Source organism: Paroedura picta, chromosome 1 (genome assembly GCF_049243985.1).
Source record: "Paroedura picta isolate Pp20150507F chromosome 1, Ppicta_v3.0, whole genome shotgun sequence".
NCBI classification, from domain to species: Eukaryota; Metazoa; Chordata; class Lepidosauria; order Squamata; family Gekkonidae; genus Paroedura; species Paroedura picta.
Window position 1 is genome coordinate 102,185,698 of NC_135369.1, and position 25,467 is coordinate 102,211,164.

At 45.5% G+C, this 25,467-nt stretch overlaps 1 protein-coding gene across 7 annotated transcripts in view; it reads right to left on the reverse strand.

The window, feature by feature from the left end:
* ADGB (androglobin) overlaps positions 1-25,467 on the reverse strand; it is a 133,174-nt gene that overhangs the window by 95,743 nt on the left and 11,964 nt on the right. For 6 of the 7 annotated variants that reach the window (XM_077350486.1, XM_077350512.1, XM_077350477.1 and 3 more), the window contains exons 2-5: positions 23,753-23,930; positions 19,917-20,009; positions 5,339-5,410; positions 2,803-3,012 (exon numbers count right to left, since the gene is read on the reverse strand). In XM_077350486.1, the coding sequence (XP_077206601.1) occupies positions 2,803-3,012; positions 5,339-5,410; positions 19,917-20,009; positions 23,753-23,930 (553 nt within the window). The remainder of the gene's footprint in view (positions 1-2,802; positions 3,013-5,338; positions 5,411-19,916; positions 20,010-23,752; positions 23,931-25,467) is intronic. The other variant, XM_077350503.1, reaches the window with a different exon arrangement.

The window sequence follows — 25,467 nt, forward strand, 5'->3', positions numbered from 1 at the left end:
CATGCCGGGCCCTTCTTCTGCAAGCACTGCTGTTATGACATCTATGACATGACGCTGTCATAGTTCCTTATACCAAACAGCTCAGTGACCTCCTCCCCACCCATCACCACTCAGTGGCAGTGCAAAGTGATATAATCCACTCCCCACCTTCTGCCCATGTTACCACTTTGTTGATACGAAATGGGCTCTGCTTCCTCCATCAAATACCTCTGATTTTTTTAAAAAATGAAAAAATTCAGTGATGTTATGAGACTAGAGCTGAATATGTCCTGCATAACTGCAAAGGCTTAAGGCTATTTTGTATATTGAACATATTCAAAATGCATCTGTAGTCTGTGCAAGGCACAGATAGACTCATCTGCTACTGACTGCATGAGAATGAATCTCCTTCTTGATGGCCGTAGTGTGGGACAATCTGAACCCTAGATCAGTGGTCCCCAACCTTTTTATCACCGGGGACCACTCAACGCCTTTTACTGAGGCCCGGTGGGGGGGTAGTTTACTCCTCTACTCTCAACCACTGCCCTAACGCTCTCTGATCGCTATGGTAATGTTAAAACATCCCTTCAAAATAAGATACAGACACGCCACAACAATGAACATAAGGAACATTTTATTTTCATGGAAATCTTTAACTCATGACAAATCAATGGGAACCCTGAACTTGTTTCTCTGCAACGAGATAGTCCCATCTGGGAGTGATGGGAGACAATGACACCCAAGGTGTGTTGTAAAGGGCCGGGGGGAGGGGAGAAGGCGTCCTTCGGGGCCCACCTCCAATTAGTCGAAGAACCACATGTGGTCCGCAGCCCACAGGTTGGGGATCGCTACCCTAGATGTTGACAAGGCTTTACAGACTTGTCAACTGATTATGCATGGGGCAGGAAGTGCAGGGCAAATGCCCAATTGCGCACAATGCCATCCTGGCCCCCTCCCAAACCGGACCCGACTCAGGCCCTCAGATGGCCTGCGGTAAGGACAAGTGGATTCTTCCACATTCCCTGTGGTGCTGCGATAGTCATCAAAGACTAGGCTGGGGCAGCCCTGTGGACCTGCGGTGACCCTGCAAGGACACCTAACACCCCAGTCAGCTCCACGGAGGTGCAGAACTGAATGGGGTGTTTCCCCACCCCTACAATGATGGTATAATGACATGCTGCTCTCCTGCCATTGTGGGGTGGGGCCCTGTGCCCCCGACCCTCCCTGCTGCCACTGCCACTGCTGCGCAGTATGGTGGGCTCTTCCAGGCCTGCCTTTGTGAGTGCGCACACACAATGTTGGTGCAGTCCGGGTGAGCCAGGGGATTCCTTCCCCCATGCTTTCTCGGTAGCAACAGGGCATACTATCCTGCCGCTAGAAACCAGTAGTGGCCCGGCTCAACCACTGCCATGCATAATCAGTCACCATGAGCTGGCCATCTTTACTCAATTTACTCATAGGGAGGACCTTCACAGCTTAATTTACTTGCAAAGAGACATGTCATGGCTCGATTCCTCTCTGACTCAGAAGAAAATAAGAGGCCTCAGAGAAATGGGGAGGCCCCTACTCACCCAGCCCTGGCCATGAGGCAGCCTACTCTCTTAAAAAAAGAGAGTAGAGAAGAGGAAGAAGGGAAGAGGGCAGATGACACAGGAAAAAAAAATAGAGACTTATAAGAAAGTTCTGCATTTAGGTAGGAAAATCAAATGCATCATCATAGGATGAGGGAGACCTGTCTTGGTAGTAGTATGTGCAAAAAGTATCTAGGGGTCTTAGTAGACCATACACTGAACATGAGTCAGTAGCATGGCTTGGTGGCTAAAAAGGCAAATGTGATTTGGGGCCAGATCACACCATGTGATGGTACTGCTTTACTCTGCTCTGGTTACACCTCACTTAGAATACTGTGTTCAGTTTTGGGCAGCACAATTGAAGAGTGATGTAGACAAATTGGAGCGCATCCAGAGGAGGGCAATGAAAATGGTAAGGAATTTGAAGACCAAGACATATGAGAAAAGGTTGAGATAGCTTGGTCTGTTTAACCTGGAGAGAAGATGACTAAGAGGTGATATGATAGCCACCTTCAAGTACTTGAAAGGCTAAAGGTTGGCACAGAAACAATGGAATGAAATGAATTCAAAAGAAATTTCATCTGAACATCTAAAACTTCCTGACAGAGTGGTTCCTCAGTGGAACAGGCTTCCTCTGGAGGTGGTGGGTTCTCCTTCCTTGGAAGGAGGAAGCAGAGGCTAGATAGCCACCTCACAGAAATGCTGCTTCTGTGAATTTAGACAGAGTATAAGAGGCTGGTCAGAAGGGATTGTGTCCATGCTTGGCTCTTGTGGCCCTTACTTGCGTGCCAGGGAAATGCCAATTGCCACTTAGAGATCGGCAGGCAAATTTCTTCCAGGACAGATTGGACATGGATTCTGAGGGATTTTTTGGAGGGAGGGCATCATCTGGGCATAGAACTGGGGTTACTGTGTTGGGTAGGTAGTTGGATTCTGCAGGGGATTAGACTAGATGACCCTGGAGGTCCCTTCCAACTATGATTCTACTGTCCTTCATTTTATCCTATGCACAATGGACAGCTTTATATTGTTCTCTTCTATTCTTGGCATTACCTGCAAAATTGAAATGGTGTAAATGTTTGCATGTGTTAAATTCCACTCCTCGTGTTGGAATTTTTTAAAGTTTACCTTTTAAAAACATCAGCACAGCATTATCACATCTGAACATTTGTTTTAGAGCAATTTTTTCTTTAAACTTTAGCAACTAGTATACCAAGCTAATATAGTTTGTGAAAGACAGATAAGTACTTACCATCCAATAAAGCTTTACCACGTATTTTCCATAGCTATTATACAATGGCATATGTCCTTTGATAGCTTTGCATAATGAGTATATATGTTCCCATGGTTTCCACAGCAGTGTAGGCATTTCACTTATATTAGCCTTACCATCTCCACTTAAAATACTTGCATTATATATTCTCCAGGCTGCACAAATTTCACAGATTATCCATCTCATCAGCTAAAGACAGTGGGTAGAAAATTACAAAAACTAAGATTTAACCAATTTGTAAGCACTAGTTAGTTTTTCATGAAGTTCACAATTATGTATTATTATGTATTATTGTTGTTGTTGTTGTTAGTGGCGTATATAATAGGAAATAAAGGAACAAAAATGTTCTATTTATTAAGCACTAGACTCTCATAAAAGTGATTCATTTTATTGACTGATTGATTGTTAGCCCACCACTCCCACAAGCAGCTCATGGCAGGTAACAAAGGTCCTCAATAAAACCCACATAAAATCAGCCCACAACACTCCAGCATGTGTGGTAGCTAAAAACCCTCCATCCATTCTCCCATATAACAACATCCAACCCCAGGGGTAATGAGCAGTGACCTGATGACTTGGCCCAGCCTAGGGATGGACCTCTGATCTTACTCACCCTAATGTCAACCAAAGACCTGGTGGAAGATCTCCATTTTACAGGCCCTGCAGAACTATGTCAGCTCCTCAGCTCTCCTGGGAGCTCATTCCACCAGGCTAGGGCCAGGACTGAAAAGGCCAGGGATCTCCAATAGATTAGCTGCTGCAGAACAAAGAGCCCTGCAGGGGGCCTAAGGATGTAGACAGTCCCTCAGATGGGTGAGGCCCAGACCGCGGATGGCCTTAAAGGTCATTACCAAAACCTTAAACTTGATCTGGGCTGCAACTGGCAATCAAAGCAGCTGTCTAAACACCAGATGGATATGGGCCCTCCAAGATACAACTGCAAGGACCCTAGCAGCTGCATTCTGCACCAGCTGCAATTTCTGGATCAAGGACAAGGGTAAGCCCACAGAGTGAGATACAGAAGTCAAGTCTAGAGGTGACCATTGCATGAATCACTGTAACCAAGCAATCTGAGGGCAGGTAGGGAGCTATTAGCATCGCCTGGCTTAGAATGAAAAATACCATGTGGGCTACTCCTGTGACATGTTTTTTTATTTGAAGAAAATTAGAAAGTTCCTATCTCTCCTCCAATGCCCCTCGTTTGATATTCCTTATATATCCTATATTCCTTATATGCTTTTGAATCATGCACACTACATATCTTGTACATTCTGCTCTTGATATTGTGATTACAGTTCCTGGTAACACTTCCATATGTCACTTCTGTAACAGAAATCATGTTATCATGTGCTGAGGATGTTGATCCAGGTCAAAACATTGGAGGTGTCTGTGTCTCACTCATGTGTATACATAGGCTAACCTACAGGTATACATTGTTCAGAATCAGAATCCCACAGAACTGGAAGAGATCACAAAGGGGCACTCAGTACATCCGCCCCCCCCCACCTTCTAGGAGACTTAAAAACACACACATTCCTGAGAGATGCTCATTCAATCTATACATTAGAAGTTCCAAGGGAACTTTTCAGAGGGACTCCACTACCCTCTGAGACAGCATGTTGCATCTACAAACAGCCCTCACCATCAGAAAATGTTTGTTAATTTTTAAGTGGAACCTCTTTTCATGTAATTCGAACCCATTGCTTCTAGTCCTTGTCTCTAAAGTAGCAGTAAACAACTTATCCCCATTTTCAATTTGTCTCCCTTTTACATAATTAAACGCAGCTGTCATATCGCCCCTTGCCCGCCTCTTCTCCAAGCTACATATACCCAGCTCTCTCAACCTCTCCTTATAAAGCATGGATTCCAGCCCCTCAACCATCTTAGTTGTACTTCTCTGAGCATGAGAGCACTTCAGGAGTCAGCAACTTGTCAATATCCTTAAACTGCAGTGCCCAAAACTGGACACCAATGCAACATAGATTGATATGTTCCTCTGCCATTACCTTTAAAAAAGTCACAAGTAAGTTCTGAGTAGCATATTCTGCTCAAAATAATCATAAGGCAGTCTTAAATGCAGTATAATGTTTAAACTGGTATAAGGTTTGCTTTTGACCGAAAAATTTCCCTAAGGACTCCAATTTTATTTTTTTAAGTGAAGGCATGTATTCTATTCAAGTAATTCTTATCTTCCCTTTGCCAGCAACTGTCAGTCATTTGTTAAATCTTCTGTGAAAAAAAAGTGTAAATAAAAATCACAGATGAATAGCCATACTTTTTAATGTCATGAGTTTAAATGGACTCTTCCACCAAGAGATAAAAGGGATCAAGGTAAATGTTTTTATAAATAATGTAAAATTTTGATTCTCTAATTATGCCGAACACAAAAACAAATTCCCACTTGATCCATTTTCGTATAAAAGGAACTGGCTTCTTTTGTTACAATCAATGTCTTCAGTTCACCTACAAAATTCATATGGTTTATATTTTATTTACAAACTTATTTTTCACATACCTCACTGCCCATTAAATGTTCATTGGCTGAAAAGAGGTCAAACCAGTTTTCATTTTTCACCACCACGGGAACCTTAAAAGATAACATTTTAAAATAACATTTATTATAAATTCTTTAAGAAAAAGTCAGCATTAAGGACACTGGAATTATTGTTGCATGTTTTGAATTATGAAGCAACTTTCTACATGTAAAAATAACTTCAAAATATACACAAAAGAATTTAAAACAACTATTGTTGATGTTTGAAAAATACAGACAAGGTTAACTGAAGCAAATAGGTTAGAGACAGACAATATTTTTAAAGAAATCTGGAAGTAGTTATAAGGGATGGGTTTGAACCAGGAAAATCAAGATTCTTGGAGGTTTGTGGATCAAAACATTATTATTATTATTATTATTATTATTATTATTATTATTATTATTATTATTATTATTATTATTATTATTATTTCGATTTATTTCCCGCCACTCCCAAATGGCTCGCGGCGGGTTACAATGTCTTAAAAAACCCATTAAAACTCCCATTAAAAGACTTTAAAATGTCAAAACATGGCAGCACAATAATAAGATCCCCTTCCTACCCCATTCCTAAAAAAGGGGGGGTGGAGGAGAAGGAGGTCAACAATGTCGAGAAGCCCGGGGGAGAGCAGTCGATGTACCCCAGCAGCCCCAGCCTCAACCATAGACCTGGCGGAAGAGCTCCGTCTTGCAGGCCCTGCGGAACGTTGAAGGGTCCCGCAGGGCACGCAGCTCACCCGGGAGCTCATTCCACCAGGTGGGGGCCAGGACCGAAAAGGCCCTGGCCCTGGTCGAGGCTAGGCGTGCTTCCCTAGGGCCGGGAATGACCAGAAGATTCTCACTCGCAGAGCGCAGAGCCCTGCGGGGGGCATAGGGCACTAGGCGGTCCCTCAGGTATGTGGGTCCCGGCCCGCGTAAAGCCTTAAAGGTTAGAACCAGAACCCTGAACTGGATCCGGACAGCAATTGGTAACCAGTGCAGCTGCCTCAGTACAGGCTGGATGTGGGCCCTCCAAGGTGTGCCGGTGAGGACCCTAGCGGCTGCATTTTGTACTAGCTGGAGTTTCCGGATCAGAGACGGGGATAGGCCCGCGTAGAGCGAGTTACAGAAATCTAAACTGGAGGTGACCGTTGCATGGATCACAGTGGCCAGGTGTTCGGGGGACAGGTAGGGCGCTAGTAGCCGAGCTTGGCAAAGATGGAAAAATGCCTGGCCGGCTACTTTCCTGACCTGCGCCTCCATAGTCAGGGAGGCATCAATGGTCACACCCAAGTTTCTGACCTGGGACGCGATGGTAAGATGCGCCCCTGCGAGGGTGGGTAAATGCGCTTCCTGTTCCCGCCCCCTGCTTCCCAGCCACAGGACCTCTGTCTTGGAGGGGTTGAGTTTCAGGTGACTCTGCTCAAACCATTCTGTCACCGCTTCCAAACATCTGGCGAATGGTTCCGGGGGGGAGTCTGGGTGGCCGTCCATGAGGAGATAGAGCTGGGTGTCGTCAGCGTACTGATGGCAGCCCAACATAAAACTCCGTACCAGCTGGGCCAGAGGGCGCATGAAGATGTTAAATAGTGTGGGGGAGAGAACCGCGCCCTGTGGGACCCCACAAGGGAGTCCATAAGGGCGCAAGAGCTCATCCCCCACTGCAACCCTCTGGGTCCGGTTCTGGAGGAAGGAGCGTATCCAGCGCAAGGCTGTACCCCGTATCCCCGTACCGGCGAGGCGGTGGCCCAATATCTCATGGTCCACGGTGTCGAAAGCAGCCGACAGATCCAGAAGGACCAGCACGGCTGACCCGCCTCTATCCAGCTGGCGATGGAGATCATCCAGCAGGGCGACCAACACCGTCTCCACCCCGTGGCCAGGGCGGAAGCCAGACTGATATGGATCGAGTGCCGAAGTTTCATCCAAGAAAGCTAGGAGCTGGTCCGCCGCAGCCCTTTCCACCACCTTGCCCAGGAACGCTAGGTGCGACACCGGGCGGTAGTTGGCAGGATCCTGCGGGTCCAGCGTTGGTTTTTTCAGGAGAGGGCGAACCACCGCCTCCTTCAGCCGCTCGGGGAATTCCCCGGAACTCAGGGAAAGGTTGATAATATCCGTGAGTTGGCCTCCTATCCCCTCTCTGCTCCCCTTGAGAAGCCAAGAGGGACAGGGTTCAAGGGGGCAGGTGGTCGCCCTGACCGACCCCAACAACTTGTCCACTTCGGAAGAAGAGAGCCGTCTGAAGCCATCAAACCTCGCTGCCAAAGACAGCCAACAGGTCTCCAGTTCGTTTATTGTATTAATTGTGACAGGAAGGTCATGGCGAAGCGACAAGACTTTATCCGCAAAAAAGCTTGCTAATGCCTCGCAGCCAAGTGCCAATTGACTAATATTTTGGTGCCCCTGAAGGGCGGTAAGGGATCTAACTACCCTAAATAATTGGGCCGGGCGAGAGCTTGCGGACCCGATTTCCGTGGTGAAGAACTCTCGCTTCGTCACTTTCACCGCCATCTCATACGCCCTCATAAGCGTGCGATAAGATGTTCATCTCGAACCTTCCCATTTCCTGAACCAGTTCAGTTCAATTTATTTTTAAGATGTTATTAAACTTGTTGACAATCTAGCAAGCAAACAACAAACTCTGCTAATTTTATACCGAAATTTATAATACTGTTTTGGAATACACTTTGTGTTATAACACTAGCCCATATGTCTTCTGCGCTCGTTCCACCTCCATGTCTTGCTGTGGCTGAGAGTGGGTATTTTCCTGAACTCACTGAGTCTTTTTTTGGGGGGGGGTCCTTCCTTGTTCTGCTGCTGCTCTGCTGGCATCTTGTGGCTGTCCCCCTTCTGCTGCCCTGCTAGCTTCTCTTCATTGCCATCTCGGCTGCCATTCCATGGCCCTGCCTGTTGCCAAAGTCCAGGGATGGGAACATCTTTCGGGACCAAATCCCAAATCCCGTGACCATCCCAGGGCAGTGATGGCATGGTGGTAAAGAAAATGACTGCAACCTTCTGATTGATCATATGGTTATTAGGGATTGGATATAATTATACATACTGGTCTGTCCTGGTTCAAGCATTTGGTTCTTACCAGCCAGAGATAATGGCCAGTTCCTCTCTGGAATGTAGTTTTTGATAAGTTTATTTTATCGCTGAGATAGTCCTTATCAAGGCTAGAGAAATGGAAGAAGAATGTGTCACAACTGTTTAAACAATTGGAGATTGGGGGGAGAGCATGCAAACAGCTTTGGGACCTGTCAGCAGTTCCTAGAAGGCGGGCATAATGGCCACAGGGTGTTCCTGGGAGATGGAGTGAGGAGGTAGAAACCTCAGGCTACTGGCTCATCCTACATCATCTTTCCCAGCCTCCAAGAACAGGGTATGTAATTCCATTGTCCCGTGTGCAGATTTGGGAACTCCCTGTGCCTATATTTTTTCTGCAGTGAAAATATAAAAAAGGTTTTTCTCTCTCTGTGATTAATTGGGGCTGAGCTAAAGAACCCTGATTAGGCCATTTGGTTATCAACAGGGATCCCTTGAAATATTAGTGTGCAAGGAGCAAACCTTTGTTTTGCATACCTCCTTCCAGATGTTTGTTGTGGGAAATGTGATCCATTTCCAGGGCGTAATGACTAAAATCCTGTAAGTGCTTAGGCAACAAAAATACCTGTGCTTATAGTTTCACTTGCTATATTTTGAATTTTTCACCTCTTAAATGCCCACATCAATTTATGTTTATGAGCATAGAATACAACCATTTTTAACTATTTTAAATTCCCCACTCAGTCAAACTGGGCATTAGCTCTGAAGAGTTCAGAGATCCTTGGTCATGTGGTTAGATTCTGCTTTTAGAGATCTTAAGAGTCTGTTAAAAACTCAAGACAAGTACTGTTATTTCAAGAGAAGGGGTTTGGCTACTGGAAAGGGTGTACCAGCCTTCGAAAACCAAAAGAGTTAAAGATTACTCAAAGAAGGTGCACTGAAGTATTTTGGGAAAACGCTGGAACAAAAGCCTCACAACATGAAGATTTAAGTCATTGTGAAAAGCTTTAAAAACTATCATATATAGGAAATAAAAGAACTAAAGTCTGTGCATGTACTGATTTTACCTAAGAGTTATCTATATGGAGTTACTTCAGGACTTTATCCCTCATTTAACCTGACCTTTCCCCTCTATATTGAATGAAATATTTTGTTAATTTGGAATATTGAGTTTTTGAGTGCCATATATGGTGGCAGGGTGAGGCAAGCAGAATTCTTCAGGAAAGGAGAAAACAGATAACTATGGTGCCACAGTCACAGAAAGGAAAGCAGATGAAAAATCTTGCCTCTGAGGAAAGGTAGTGGCTGGGGACTGTCGTAGTTGCTAATTTAAACTTGGGTCAGAGCCTGGCGAACTATAGTCCTATAAAATCAGCTTTGCAATCATATCTGACTTTTTAGGCCATGTTCAGAAAATAAAGACTTGTTCTTAAACTTATTTTTAATGTATAGTTGATAAGTCTCACTAATTCGATTGAAGAAAGAAGAGGATGGAAGTCTACATGTGGGATCTGTGCCTACCAAGTAGGGAGGAAGGAAAAGAGGGCTTTTGCGAGTTCTCCAGTGGTGAAGTTCTGAACTAGTGTACTGAATTTAACTGCCCATTTGACTATAAGTAACAGTGAGTTGCTTCATGGAACATAGCTGTACAGTAACCTACATGCTGAAAGATTACTTCAGTGGCTAGCTTTTTTTAAAGTCTGTTTAATAATCTGAGTAGAATACTGTCAGTATTACTGGAATTTTAGAGCCTTTAAACTATTTAAAGTACCCAGCTTGCTGGGGGGTAAACGGTAATGACTGGGGAAGGCACTGGCAAACCAACCCGTATTGAGTCTGCCATGAAAACGCTAGAGGGCATCATCCCAAGGGTCAGACATGACCCGGTGCTTGCACAGGGGATACCTTTACCTTTAAACTATTTGGAGGTAGAAAGTACCCTCAAGTCGCAGGCAAATTATAGTGACTCTGTTCAGTTTTCAAGGCAAGAGACAAGCAGAGGTGACTTGCCATTGCTTACCTCTGTTTAAGAGCCTCTTGTGGCGCAGAGTGGTAAGGCAGCCGTCTGAAAGCTTTGCCCATGAGGCTGGGAGTTCGATCCCAGCAGCCGGCTCAAGGTTGACTCAGCCTTCCATCCTTCCGAGGTCGGTAAAATGAGTACCCAGCTTGCTGGGGGGTAAACGGTCATGACTGGGGAAGGCACTGGCAAACCACCCCGTATTGAGTCTGCCATGAAAATGCTAGAGGGCGTCACCCCAAGGGTCAGACATGACTCGGTGCTTGCACAGGGGATACCTTTACCTTTACCTTTACCTCTGTTTAACAACCCTCAACCTCCTTGGCGGTCTTCCATTCAAGTACTAATCATAGCTGACCCTGCTAAACTGCCGAGATTGGGCTAGCATGGACCATCCTCCAAATTAAAACAAAACATGTTGTTTGGCATCATGGCTGGGTCTCTATGAGTTATAGATTCTTCACTGAGCTGGAAATGTATCTAAGATTCTTTCCCAATTTAGTTTCTTTCTTTCTTTATGTAAATACTTATACTCCACATTTTCCCCTAATGAGAACCTTAAGTGGCTTTCAGCATCATTATTCCCCTTCCATTTTACCCTCACAGTTAGCCTGTGAGATAAGTTAGCCTGAGAAAAGGTCACTGCCCAAGGTCACCTAGCAGTCTTCCAAGGCACCGTGGTGATTCTAATCAGATCACAGTCTAATATAATAATCACTAAACCATACTGATATACAGAAGTTAGAGGCTGTGGAAATACAAGCCCAATATCAGTCATGTGCCTATAGTAAAGCCACCTTAAAATACAAAATGACATTTGTGCCCAAAATGCTTGATAACTTAGAGAAAAGAAACCAAAATATGGATTACATCACTAACTCTTTTTACTGTGGCTGCTTCAAGTTGCCTAGCCAGTTCAGTGTTTGACTAGCATAAATTTCCATAACAAGGTAAGTGCCTTGAGCATTTAAGCATAAACTCCTCAGGGTTTATTCTTAATCTTGTGAGAAGATCAATAATATTGAATACATTTCCTATTTGATTCTTGCCCTTCCCAGTTCTTGGACACCATAGAATCCATGAATTATGTTTTTAATATCGCAAACAAGGTCTTAATTAAATTTAGGCACATGGTTCCTCCCCTCCCCTTTTAAAAAGAGTTCGCTATATGCAGTCTGATTTAAATTACTATAATGTGCAATCAGATATGCCATTTCTGTTGTTACAGAGTTTCCCCATGCCTTTCTCATGCTACTCTTAGGTTTATCTCTTACCACCCCCCCTCCAACATTTTTTTCAAAACAGCTCTTTATATAAACCAATGTGACAACAAATAATTAAGTTAGATGGAGAAACACCAGGATCAATACAAAGTAAGTGAAATTATATAGCCTTTTTCACTCCACTGTTTTAAAGGCAAACAATGAGTTGAATTTGTGGTCTGGATTTAGCTGCTCCTGAACTGGGATTACAATGTGATGAAAACACCCTTTCTGGGAAAAAATAAGACCATTGGATTTTATTTTAAAACAACCAGACATTAAATGCTAAATTGCGCTAGGTATTAATGAACATTTTGTATTTAAAAAATTTTCTCAAGCAGTTTTGGATGTTCCCATGTTGTCATGTTATGACACACACCTCCACCTTTTTGTAGATCCAGAAGTTGTCAGGAGGCTGACCTGTAGATTAGCGATCCCCAACCTGTGGGCCGCGAACCACATGTGGTCCTTCGACTAATTGGAGGTCGGCCCCGAAGGACGCCTTCTTTCCCCCCCCCCAGGCCCTTTACTTCATCCCCCCGGCCCTTTACAACACACTTCGGGTGTCATTGTCTCCCATCACTCCCAGATGGGACTATCTCGTTGCAGAGAAACAAGCTCAGGGTTCCCATTGATTTGTCATTGTCATGAGTTAAAATTTCCATGAAAATAAAATGTTCCTTATGTTAATTGTTGTGGCGTGTCTGTATCTTATTTTGAAGGCATGTATAAACATTACCATAGCGATCAGAGAGCGTTAGGGCAGTGGTTGAGAGTAGAGGAGTAAACTACTCCCCCACCGGGTCTCAGTAGAAGGCGTTGAGTGGTCCCTGGTGAGTGGTCCCCAGTGTTGAGTGGACCCCGGTGATAAAAGGGTTGGGGACCACTGCTGTAGATCAATTGTGTCACAACACACCAATTCTGGATCACTAACAATTGCAATTTTGAACCAACTCTGTAATATATCTGTAATGATAGCAAAGTACTAATCATTACAGGAGTGGGATGGGGAGAAAATGATATAGTTCCTGCATACCCAGAGGCCACCTAAATATGAAGAAAAATACTGGGTTTGTGGAAGGAACGATAGGAAGAGTATGCTCTGTACATACTCTCATGGAATATGAACATAAAACAAGCATAAGCCCACAAAGCTCTGTGTGGCTGTTGGTCCAAAGGGAAACATTTGCATTCTTATAGCTAAGCTGGGCAAGAAATGTAAGCCATCTGGCACACATCTACCAATGCTACTTACTCCTTCCAGAATCACTTAGTTGGTTGGGGATCTGTCCCAATTGCAGATTAAAGGGTCTTGGGATAACTGCAATTGGAGGGCAAAGTGCTCCCATTATATAAACCTAACGAAAAGACTATTAAAACTGTATATAAAATTAGTAACATCCCCTAATAGAGGGGAAAAAAGACAGTCAGGGCATGTATCCCATGAGCCTGAATCTCACTAGTTTCTCAAGTTTAAAACATCTTGAATGGAATAAGGAAGTATTAGCCTCCCTGTGTGTATAGTTGCCTGACAATGGTTGCCCAACAATGAACCAGAGTGCTATTTTACTGTACAGTGGAATGGAAAGGGAATATCTCTATTATTCTCTGTGGACTATCAATATGTATGTTCTTAATTCTTGCCAATCTTAACATTTATGAACGTATTACCTGGTACGGAATTTTAGCCCAAAGAGTGGGTAAAGAATACTGTTATTTCTATTTGTTGGATGTTCCAGGCATTCCTCTTCAAAATGCAGATTATTAATAAGGACTAGTAAAAAAGCCCATTGTATGAAGAAGACAATGGGCGCTAGCAGGTGGGGACCAGAGCGAGCGGCAGGCGAGGGACAGAGCGAGGGACAGGCTACCTGAAAGAGGAGGCGGGCGGCGGCTCCTCGACGTCTCGTAGTTTTTGCCGGGGAGTCCCAGGTGTGGTGCGCTGGGCTGTGGCGGCTCCTCTGCATTTTTTTGTTCTTCTGCGGCTTTCCCGGCGGCTCCATTGTGTTCTGGGGCCATGAGGGCAGGGAGCACCCAGCAGCTGCGCTGTAGGCGGCTGCCGGGGCTCCCAGGGCGCCAGCTTGAAGCGGCGAAAGGCTCCTCCAGGGGTTTTTTTTTTCTGCTGGCTCTCGTGGGCGTGCCGGCTTGGAGCTGCGAAAGGCTCCTACAGGGTTAATGCTTTTCTGCTGGCTCTCGTGGGCGTGGCGGCTTGGAGCTGCGAAAGGCTCCTACAGGGTTTTTTTTTCTGCTGGCTCTCGGCTTGGAGCTGGGAAAGGCTCCTACAGGGTTTTTCTTTCTGCTGGTTCTCGGCTTGGAGCTGCGAAAGACTCCTAGAGGGTTTTTTTTTCTGCTGCCTCTCGGCTTGGAGCTGCGAAAGGCTCCTACAGGGTTTTTTTTCCTGCTGCCTCTCGGCTTGGAGCAGCGAAAGACTCCTACAGGGTTTTTTTTTCTGCTGGCTCTCGGCTTGGAGTTGCGAAAGGCTCCTACAGGGTTAATGCTTTTCTGCTGGCTCTCGTGGGCTTGGAGCTGCGAAAGGCTCCTACAGGGTTTTTTTTCTGCTGGCTCTCGGCTTGGAGCAGCGAAAGACTCCTACAGGGTTTTTTTTTCTGCTGGCTCTCGGCTTGGAGTTGCGAAAGGCTCCTACAGGGTTTTTTTTCTGCTGGCTCTCGGCTTGGAGCTGCGAAAGGCTCCTACAGGGTTTTTTTTCTGCTGGCTCTCGGCTTGGAGCTGCGAAAGGCTCCTACAGGGTTTTTTTTCTGCTGGCTCTCGGCTTGGAGCTGGGAAAGGCTCCTACAGGGTTTTTTTTCTGCTGGCTCTCGGCTTGGAGCTGGGAAAGGCTCCTACAGGGTTTTTTTTCTGCTGGCTCTCGGCTTGGAGCTGCGAAAGGCTCCTACAGGGTTTTTTTTCTGCTGGCTCTCGGCTTGGAGCTGGGAAAGGCTCCTACAGGGTTTTTTTTCTGCTGGCTCTCGGCTTGGAGCTGGGAAAGGCTCCTACAGGGTTTTTTTTCTGCTGGCTCTCGGCTTGGAGCTGGGAAAGGCTCCTACAGGGTTTTTCTTTCTGCTGGCTCTCGGCTTGGAGCTGCGAAAGGCTCCTACAGGGTTTTTTTTTCTGCTGCCTCTCGGCTTGGAGCTGCGAAAGGCTCCTACAGGGTTTTTTTTTCTGCTGCCTCTCGGCTTGGAGCAGCGAAAGACTCCTACAGGGTTTTTTTTTCTGCTGGCTCTCGGCTTGGAGCAGCGAAAGACTCCTACAGGGTTTTTTTTTCTGCTGGCTCTCGGCTTGGAGTTGCGAAAGGCTCCTACAGGGTTAATGCTTTTCTGCTGGCTCTCGTGGGCTTGGAGCTGCGAAAGGCTCCTACAGGGTTTTTTTTCTGCTGGCTCTCGGCTTGGAGCTGGGAAAGGCTCCTACAGGGTTTTTTTTCTGCTGGCTCTCGGCTTGGAGCTGGGAAAGGCTCCTACAGGGTTTTTTTTCTGCTGGCTCTCGGCTTGGAGCTGCGAAAGGCTCCTACAGGGTTTTTTTTCTGCTGGCTCTCGGCTTGGAGCTGGGAAAGGCTCCTACAGGGTTTTTTTTCTGCTGGCTCTCGGCTTGGAGCTGGGAAAGGCTCCTACAGGGTTTTTTTTCTGCTGGCTCTCGGCTTGGAGCTGCGAAAGGCTCCTACAGGGTTTTTTTTCTGCTGGCTCTCGGCTTGGAGCTGGGAAAGGCTCCTACAGGGTTTTTCTTTCTGCTGGCTCTCGGCTTGGAGTTGCGAAAGGCTCCTACAGGGTTAATGCTTTTCTGCTGGCTCTCGTGGGCTTGGAGCTGCGAAAGGCTCCTACAGGGTTTTTTTTCTGCTGGCTCTCGGCTTGGAGCTGGGAAAGGCTCCTACAGGGTTTTTTTTCTGCTGGCTCTCGGCTTGGAGCTGGGAAAGGCTCCTACAGGGTTTTTTTTCTGCTGGCTCTCGGCTTGGAGCTGCGAAAGGCTCCTACAGGGTTTTTTTTCTGCTGGCTCTCGGCTTGGAGCTGGGAAAGGCTCCTACAGGGTTTTTTTTCTGCTGGCTCTCGGCTTGGAGCTGGGAAAGGCTCCTACAGGGTTTTTTTTCTGCTGGCTCTCGGCTTGGAGCTGCGAAAGGCTCCTACAGGGTTTTTTTTCTGCTGGCTCTCGGCTTGGAGCTGGGAAAGGCTCCTACAGGGTTTTTCTTTCTGCTGGCTCTTGGCTTGGAGCTGCGAAAGACTCCTACAGGGTTTTTCTTTCTGCTGCCTCTCGGCTTGGAGCTGCGAAAGGCTCCTACAGGGTTTTTTTTCCTGCTGGCTCTCGGCTTGGAGCAGCGAAAGACTCCTACAGGGTTTTTTTTTCTGCTGGCTCTCGGCTTGGAGCAGCGAAAGACTCCTACAGGGTTTTTTTTTCTGCTGGCTCTCGGCTTGGAGCTGCGAAAGGCTCCTACAGGGTTTTTTTCCTGCTGGCTCTCGGCTTGGAGCTGCGAAAGGCTCCTACAGGGTTTTTTTTCTGCTGGCTCTCGGCTTGGAGCAGCGAAAGACTCCTACAGGGTTTTTTTTTCTGCTGGCTCTCGGCTTGGAGCTGCGAAAGGCTCCTACAGGGTTAATGCTTTTCTGCTGGCTCTCGTGGGCGTGGCGGCTTGGAGCTGTGAAAGGCTCCTACAGGGTTTTTTTTCTGCTGGCTCTCGGCTTGGAGCTGGGAAAGGCTCCTACAGGGTTTTTTTTCTGTTGGCTCTCGGCTTGGAGCTGCGAAAGGCTCCTACAGGGTTTTTTTTCTGCTGGCTCTCGGCTTGGAGCTGGGAAAGGCTTCTACAGGGTTTTTTTTCTGCTGGCTCTCGGCTTGGAGCTGCGAAAGGCTCCTACAGGGTTTTTCTTTCTGCTGGCTCTCGGCTTGGAGCAGCGAAAGGCTCCTACAGGGTTTTTTTTCTGCTGGCTCTTGGCTTGGAGCTGGGAAAGGCTCCTACAGGGTTTTTCTTTCTGCTGCCTCTCGGCTTGGAGCTGCGAAAGACTCCTACAGGGTTTTTCTTTATGCTGGCTCTCGGCTTGGAGCAGCGAAAGACTCCTACAGGGTTTTTTTTTCTGCTGGCTCTCGGCTTGGAGTTGCGAAAGGCTCCTACAGGGTTTTTTTTCTGCTGGCTCTCGGCTTGGAGTTGGGAAAGGCTCCTACAGGGTTTTTTTTCTGCTGGCTCTCGGCTTGGAGCTGCGAAAGGCTCCTACAGGGTTTTTTTTCTGCTGGCTCTCGGCTTGGAGCTGGGAAAGGCTCCTACAGGGTTTTTTTTCTGCTGGCTCTCGGCTTGGAGCTGGGAAAGGCTCCTACAGGGTTTTTCTTTCTGCTGGCTCTCGGCTTGGAGCTGCGAAAGACTCCTACAGGGTTTTTTTTTCTGCTGCCTCTCGGCTTGGAGCTGCGAAAGGCTCCTACAGGGTTTTTTTTTCTGCTGCCTCTCGGCTTGGAGCAGCGAAAGACTCCTACAGGGTTTTTTTTTCTGCTGGCTCTCGGCTTGGAGCAGCGAAAGACTCCTACAGGGTTTTTTTTTCTGCTGGCTCTCGGCTTGGAGTTGCGAAAAGGCTCCTACAGGGTTAATGCTTTTCTGCTGGCTCTCGTGGGCTTGGAGCTGCGAAAGGCTCCTACAGGGTTTTTTTTCTGCTGGCTCTCGGCTTGGAGCTGGGAAAGGCTCCTACAGGGTTTTTTTTTCTGCTGGCTCTCGGCTTGGAGCTGGGAAAGGCTCCAACAGGGTTTTTTTTCTGCTGGCTCTCGGCTTGGAGCTGCGAAAGGCTCCTACAGGGTTTTTTTTCTGCTGGCTCTCAGCTTGGAGCTGGGAAAGGCTCCTACAGGGTTTTTTTTCTGCTGGCTCTCGGCTTGGAGCTGGGAAAGGCTCCTACAGGGTTTTTTTTCTGCTGGCTCTCGGCTTGGAGCTGCGAAAGGCTCCTACAGGGTTTTTTTTCTGCTGGCTCTCGGCTTGGAGCTGGGAAAGGCTCCTACAGGGTTTTTCTTTCTGCTGGTTCTCGGCTTGGAGCTGCGAAAGACTCCTACAGGGTTTTTCTTTCTGCTGCCTCTCGGCTTGGAGCTGCGAAAGGCTCCTACAGGGTTTTTTTTCCTGCTGGCTCTCGGCTTGGAGCAGCGAAAGACTCCTACAGGGTTTTTTTTCTGCTGGCTCTCGGCTTGGAGCAGCGAAAGACTCCTACAGGGTTTTTTTTTCTGCTGGCTCTCGGCTTGGAGCTGCGAAAGGCTCCTACAGGGTTTTTTTCCTGCTGGCTCTCGGCTTGGAGCTGCGAAAGGCTCCTACAGGGTTTTTTTTCTGCTGGCTCTCGGCTTGGAGCAGCGAAAGACTCCTACAGGGTTTTTTTTTCTGCTGGCTCTCGGCTTGGAGCTGCGAAAGGCTCCTACAGGGTTAATGCTTTTCTGCTGGCTCTCGTGGGCGTGGCGGCTTGGAGCTGTGAAAGGCTCCTACAGGGTTTTTTTTCTGCTGGCTCTCGGCTTGGAGCTGGGAAAGGCTCCTACAGGGTTTTTTTTCTGCTGGCTCTTGGCTTGGAGCTGCGAAAGGCTCCTACAGGGTTTTTTTTCTGCTGGCTCTCGGCTTGGAGCTGGGAAAGGCTCCTACAGGGTTTTTTTTCTGCTGGCTCTCGGCTTGGAGCTGCGAAAGGCTCCTACAGGGTTTTTCTTTCTGCTGGCTCTCGGCTTGGAGCTGCGAAAGGCTCCTACAGGGTTTTTTTTCTGCTGGCTCTTGGCTTGGAGCTGGGAAAGGCTCCTACAGGGTTTTTCTTTCTGCTGCCTCTCGGCTTGGAGCTGCGAAAGACTCCTACAGGGTTTTTCTTTCTGCTGGCTCTCGGCTTGGAGCTGCGAAAGGCTCCTACAGGGTTAATGTTTTTCTGCTGGCTCTCGTGGGCGTGCCGGCTTGGAGCTGCGGCTGCGGCGGCCATTTTCGGCGGCGGCCAGCTGGCGGCGGCGGAGGCGGCTGCTGGCTGTCGGGGGCGGCGGCCATTTTGAGAGGTCCGTCGGAAGAACGGACGGGAGTCCCCGGCAGCCGCGTCAGTCCGCCAGGCAGGGAGCACCCGCCAGCCGCGCTATGCGCGGCTGGCGGGTGCTCCCTTGCCAGTGAAGCAGGGAATGGGGAGCCGCGCTTCGCGCGGCTCCCCATTGCCTGCTTGGGCCGGGATGGACACTTGGAGGGGCCAATCAGGAGCCGCTTCGCGGCTCCTGATTGGACCCCTCCGAGTTTTTATCCCGGACCGGTCCCGCCCTAACTCCTCCCCACCACCCCTTACTCCTTTATACAGTCCGTGGCGCCCGTGGCGCCACGGGCTGTGTACAGATGATAATATGACAGCATTCCCTATGTGGCCCCATATCATCAGCATTTATTAAAAATTAAAATGGGATCAACCTAATTTTCCAATTTACTACAATTTTTAACACAACTGCTCAAACTGTCAAAAGTAAAACTGACAAGGCCACAAATTACATTAAACTTTTTTAGAAGAGAAAAAGGAAAGGTAGAAAAATGTACTTTTGAGCTTGTTGTGTCTCTATTATAGAGCACACAACAGCCCTGGTTGCATGACCATCCTAAAACAGAATCTGCTATCTCTCACATACTCATGCCAATGGGGACGATATTAACCATAGCAGACTCTGTTATTCATACTGTGTTGTCTTCTGGGAATACTTCTCCCCTTTAGTCTATGTATGCAAGTGATGAATGACAAACATCTCTTCAGGGCCAGGTGCTCTCAGCCTGCAAGCTTGGTGTAGTGGTTAGGAGCAGCAGTGTCTAATTTGGCAAGCCAGGTTTGATTCTCTGCTCCTCCACATACAGCCAGCTGGGTGACCTTGAGTTTGTCACAGTTCTGAGTGCTGTTCTGATCAAGCAGTTCTGTCAGAGCTATCTCAGCCTAAACGGCATCATAGGGTGTGTTTTGTGGGGAGAGGAAAGGAAAGTGGCTGTAAGTCACTTTGAGACTCCTTTGGGTCTAAAAACCAACTCTTCTTCCTCTTCGTCCTCCCAGGTCATCCAGGAACTGGCGTCACAGACTTGGGACTGTTGGAATGACCAAAACCATTGCTTCTTCAATCCCCCCGACTATCAGAACCAATGGAATATACATTGCAGTTCTTAAGATTATGGTGTTAACGATAATGCCACATACCTGGTTATATATCAGGGTTTCAACTGGCAAACAGTGCTGTTTTGTGGCTACTGAGTCTACTGGGCTACTTTTGTTGAGAGAAATAGGAGAGAAATACCAAGTAGTTGTTGAACTGTGTGATTTGTTAGATGTTTGCTTCTTACCTTATTGATTAAAAATTCTTGTGGTCGTCTCCAGGAACTCACTTTTAGCGAAAATGGTAAATCAATCTTCCCTTCTGGATCTTCAAAGACATGCTGAACAAAATGTGCATTTACAAAAATTAAGAATTAACGAAAGCCTATGTTTAACCTTAATAATAACCTTAATAATAATTTATATATAATTCATAGAGCAGATGGTAATTTCTTACTGGCCAGTGATCTCAGAGTAGAATGTCCACAATCCTCATAATGGTTTAAAAATACTAATGATTGTGGTATTTTTTTTAATGTAAGGCATACACATACAATTATTGTGAATCCTCAAAGGCGTATGGAGACGACCCCATACCAAACACAAACAACACATCATGACTTAATATATTATAAGAAATATGTACTGTATTTGCTAGCGTATAAGACTACTTTTCCCCCCGTATAGGTCATCCTATACGCCGGGTGCACTTCAGTTGGGATAGACATAGCTGTCCATAATGGCCTCCCGATGCCTGCCCACCTCATTCTACATACCATCCAGTATCGCGTGGTATCCAGCGCGGCCACGGTGGGTCATCAGCGTGGCTGCGGTGAGCATCAGCAGTGAGACAGGGGTGCCAGGCTTTTCAGCGTGACCGGCTCGTTCTGCTCAACGGGAAGCAGCAGCGCTCCGGCCTGCCCCTTGTCTACGCAGAGCTCACACATGCGCACTTGCACATTAGTGCCGGTCACAGGGAGATGCAGGGGCGGGCCGGGTATATAATACACTCTATATTTTGAGTGGAAATGTTGGAGGGTCATCTTATACGCCCAGTCGTCTTATGCGCCGGCAAATACGGTAATAAATCTTAAATCTTAAATACAACCTAGCACTGGAGGAACATAAATTCAATAGCATTATCGAGTCAAAGTGAAATACTTTTAAAATCAATTGACTTAAATGGGAAATATGTTAGAAAGTATTGAAGATCTTCATTGGATTCCATAGAATTCAGAAATGTTTAACTTTAGTAAAAGTCTCCCTCCCCACACACACTGTAAATTTAAGATAGAATCATAGAACTGGAAGGGGACTCCAGGGTCATTTAGTCCAACCCCCTGTACAATGCAGGAACTCACAACTACCTGCCCACCCACAGTGACCCCAATTTCATACACAAGTGGTCCTTCCACCAAAAATCCCAAAAATCCAGCCTGGCCTGGAGGAAATTCACCTACCACCCCACAGTGGCAATTAGCAATTCCCTGGGTATGTAAGGAAGAGCCACAAGAGACAAAAAATGGCACATCCCTTCCTGCCCACCCACTCACAAGTTCATAAAATCAACAGGTAAAGACCCGTTAGCTGTAATATAAGCAGAAGAAAAAAGTCTCAAGCTTGAGATGGTGAAATGATTTATTCCAATGAAAACAATGTTCATAAAATTTCAAAATGGATTCCTAGGTGCAGTCCATATTCGAAATCTTCATCAGTGATATTCTCAATATTGTTAATAATGCAATCTTTTCTAATTGTATTGTTTTGGGTGATGAAATTATAGAAAATAACTTAGTCTCTGGTAATATTTTGCTTTGTGTAGTTCAATACCAAAATGGTCATATAATATCCAAATTTGTAGGGGTCTACTAATATTAATATCACAATGTGTAATTACTCTTCAGCAGTGACCCCTGCTGAATTCTATTATTCCAGTTGTGAGAGTTATCCCACCAGGTTTCTGTAATGCCTATTAGATCAATCCCCTTACTTTATTAAGCTTTCTAGTTCTTCCTGCTTGTTTCCCATGCTTATGCCTCCTGCAGAACACTTTGCTCTGTGGGCACAAATCTTTTGGGGGTCCCTGGCTCTAAGGACACGCACCTGATTTTATTATTATAAAACCCCTTAATATATAAGACATTAAAACTTTAAAAGATGGCAATATAATCCAAGTTTTAACTCCCACCCCCTGTTTAGCATGCAGTCAAATGAGCCCCTCAGTTGCCTCAGAATCTTATTTTGACCTCTTTGGTACATTATTCTTATTGTTATTTATTATTATCTGCTCCTCCTCCTCCAAGGAAAAAATGTGAGCCTTCCCTCAGTCATAATGGGCTTTCTGGGTGGAAAAATGGTTGCCAGGGGGAAAAAGTCTGGGAATGGACCTGCGCACTCTTTCCCTCACTGCCTCAGTCTGAGGCAGAAGACCAGGAGGGAAGAAAGAGAGGGGGTGGGGAGAGAGTAGGATTGAGGGTGGAGCAGGAGGGTGGATCCAAGGTACGTAGGAGGAATAGGTACAAGAATAAACAAGAGAAGGAATAAAGAGAAGAGATGCCTAGTATTGCTGCTCTCCCTCCTAAGGCAGGAAGAAGATTAAAGGAGGGTGCTTCTCACCAGGAGACAGGATTTTAAAATTATTCTGCTTCCCTCAAAGAGAGGTGGGAAACATCCACCAATATGTCCTCCTGGCATCTTGAATCAAAAAGACCCTGGCTCTGATTAAGGCCAGTTTGATTTTCCTGCGGCTAGGGACCCTAAGCAAAATTGCTACCGCAATCTATTTTGCCCTTTGGGGTGTATATAGGAAGAGGCGGTCCTGCAGGCAACAGTTCCCACATCAAGACATATAACTGAAGTTCAATAAAAGGGAATCCCTACAGTCAAAGGCAGTAAACCTCTGAATAACAGAGCTAGGAGGCACCTGGGGCATCAGTTCCCACTCTGTGCTCCAGGGCTTCCCTTATATTTTAAAAATAAAACTGGGCCAGTTATGACTAAAGCTGTGCTTATTGGAAAGCAATGAGATAATAAAAACAATAATCAAGCACAGAGCCCAGTTAGCCAACAGGATGAGTGGCAAATGTGGTAGCCATAATGCCTTCTGGGTGACTTTGACTAGTCACCTTCCCAGCCAGCCTAGCCTACTTCACAAGGGCCATTGTTGTGAGAATAAAAAGAGAAGGGGACAATAATAAACTATCTTGGGCTCAATCTGACAGAAAAGCAAAATAAAAATATCTAATTAAATCAGCAATTTGTAACATGCTTACAAATGGATCAGCCCTACTACAAATTACTTTTGAGACATTATTAACAATAAAGTTTCAAGCAGAGCTTTACATCTTTTAGTGGAGGTTGAAATTATTAGAAGTTTATACCCTGCATGTTCACTAAGAGCAGCAACACAAGGTTTTAATCTAGCAACTTTGATAAAAACAACTACTGTAAGAACTAAGTAAATAGACAAAAGCAAGATTTGGCCTTAGCAAGCTAGAACTACTCTCTCAGCTCTCTGTGGTGCAACAGTAAATGGAGACCAAGCTGACAACAGTTTTGACACTATGATTCAGAAGATCCTGTTGCTTCCATGGCTGCCATCTCTTTAAGGGATGCAGTGAACCTGGAGGTCAGACTCCCCCAAGGGAGTCATGATGTCCAAGCAACCTTGGACATCATGATGCCAATGACAGTCACTGAGGTCAGAGAATTTTTGGGAGCCAAAAGTTAACCAAGTCTCTCATGATGCGATCTCATTTTGCCAGTAGTATGAAAAGTGATCTTTCAACTATTTCAGCAACTGCAAAGGAGCTAATGTTCATTATTTTAACAAGGGAGGGAATGTTCCAACCAAAATCAAACATTTTTACTCCAATATACACTTAGTTATGAAAGCTTCTTTTAAATATGCAATTTGCAATGCAATCCTATGTAGTTATGCCAATCTATATCTATTGATTTTAGTGGCTTTGAGCTAACACAGACTTGCACTGTCACTGACTTGAAAAAAATGTTAAAAGACACAATATTAATTTTTTAAGTGATGATATATCTGAAAAAGTCAGGGACCACTTAGGAAACTTACTAAAATAGGACTTCTTCCAGCTTTGTCTTTTTCCTTTGCACCTTTCCCTGCATCCCACTTCTCTGCATTTATGTCAGCTTCATTCCATTCTGGCCAGATAGGAAATCTTCCTTTCTTTGCTTCAGTTAAGACAGCTGAAGGATTCACAATGGAGGCTGATCCACTAAGATACCAAAAGCTGAAATAAAATATAAAATACATTTCACTGAATTTTAAGTGTAATACACTTTCTTCTAATTTTTATTTCCTTAATGCTTCTAAACAGTTTGTTTCTCCAGTTTGAACTGTGTCATTACAATCTGTACAAAAAGTATCCAAAAGCACTCAAAGCAAGTCCTTCATAACTTGGTTTGTCAGGCAAGGGTAACAGTGCCAGCACCAAAAGAGTTTGTCTAAACAGCCAACTTCAAACTGGGAAATTTTGACATTGCATTTTATACTGCAGCGACATGACAATTGACATAAGATATCATGGGAATTTTTTTCCGGAACTCCCCTCTTGATTCTGCTTCAGCAGACCACTTGTTTTCATTAAGTCAATTCAGCTTGCCAGCAGTTCTAGGCCTTGTCTTAGCTATCTTCAGGACTCATCTGTTTCTCTCTCTCTCTCCCTCCCCCCCCCCACCTCTCAAATCTAAATTTAAAATAATATGAAGCCAAAGGTATCTAGGTTCAGACAGGAACAGGACCAAGGAACATGTTGTTTTAGTCATATGAACCATGATGCAAAACACTCCATGATGAATTCTACTCATGAGCAGAGGCTTTTCAGGTACCCCATTCAATGGCAGCCTTCATGCTCTCAGAAGAGAGACCCCCTTGTCAAGGTTAGGAGGGGCTCCAAACTGGTTCCCAATAGGACTGATTCTGTCCTCTCTCCCCTGCTGTAGCATATTAACAACATTTTCCATTCATTAAGCATGAGGATGGGGGTGAAACAAGCTATGGTCTAAAACTGTAAAATGGATTACATTTATTTTTAACAGATGTGATTCACTTTATGCCCCTGGTAGTCCTGATCTCCCAAACATGAGAGCTGGCTCACACAATGACAGATATAGTCAAAAGCAATTCCTGGAAAACTGTTCCACTGTAGTTAGGGGCATTGTTGTCAACTGTTCTTCATGATACAGTGGTCTACATATTATGCCTCTTTAAGACAATCTGGACTCATATGGATAGAAACAATGGTTGGGGTTTTTCTTTAAATCCTTTAATGTATGTTAAAATGGAATGGGTTTTTGTTTTCAGACTGTGATCCAATGCCATTAGGTACAGTCAGTTTACCATGTCCCAAAACAGTAAATTGAAAGATACGGCTCATTTTCAAACTAATGGCTTTGTCTGAAAATGTAAATAATCATCAACATAATGCTTAATGAATCATTTGCGGTCGTGCAATGTTTCCTTGAATGCTTGCTATGTTTTCTATGTATTTACAAAGACACATTCCTAGCATAAATCTTTGTTCTAAAGATACGTGAAACCTGCCTATTTATTCCCAGAGAATTTGCTTCTCAGGTACTGCTGGGAAAGCTGCAGAATAGACTAGTTTTTCTGAACAAGTGTAGCTCAGCTAAATTCCTCTCAAGCATCTTCTGTAAAGGTAGTTATACACATGATGCACTTATAGTGGCAGGCCTATGTATATATGTTGAGCACCTGTGGGTGAAAGTGGACATTCATTTGAGAATATGCTGTTGACAGACACCGGT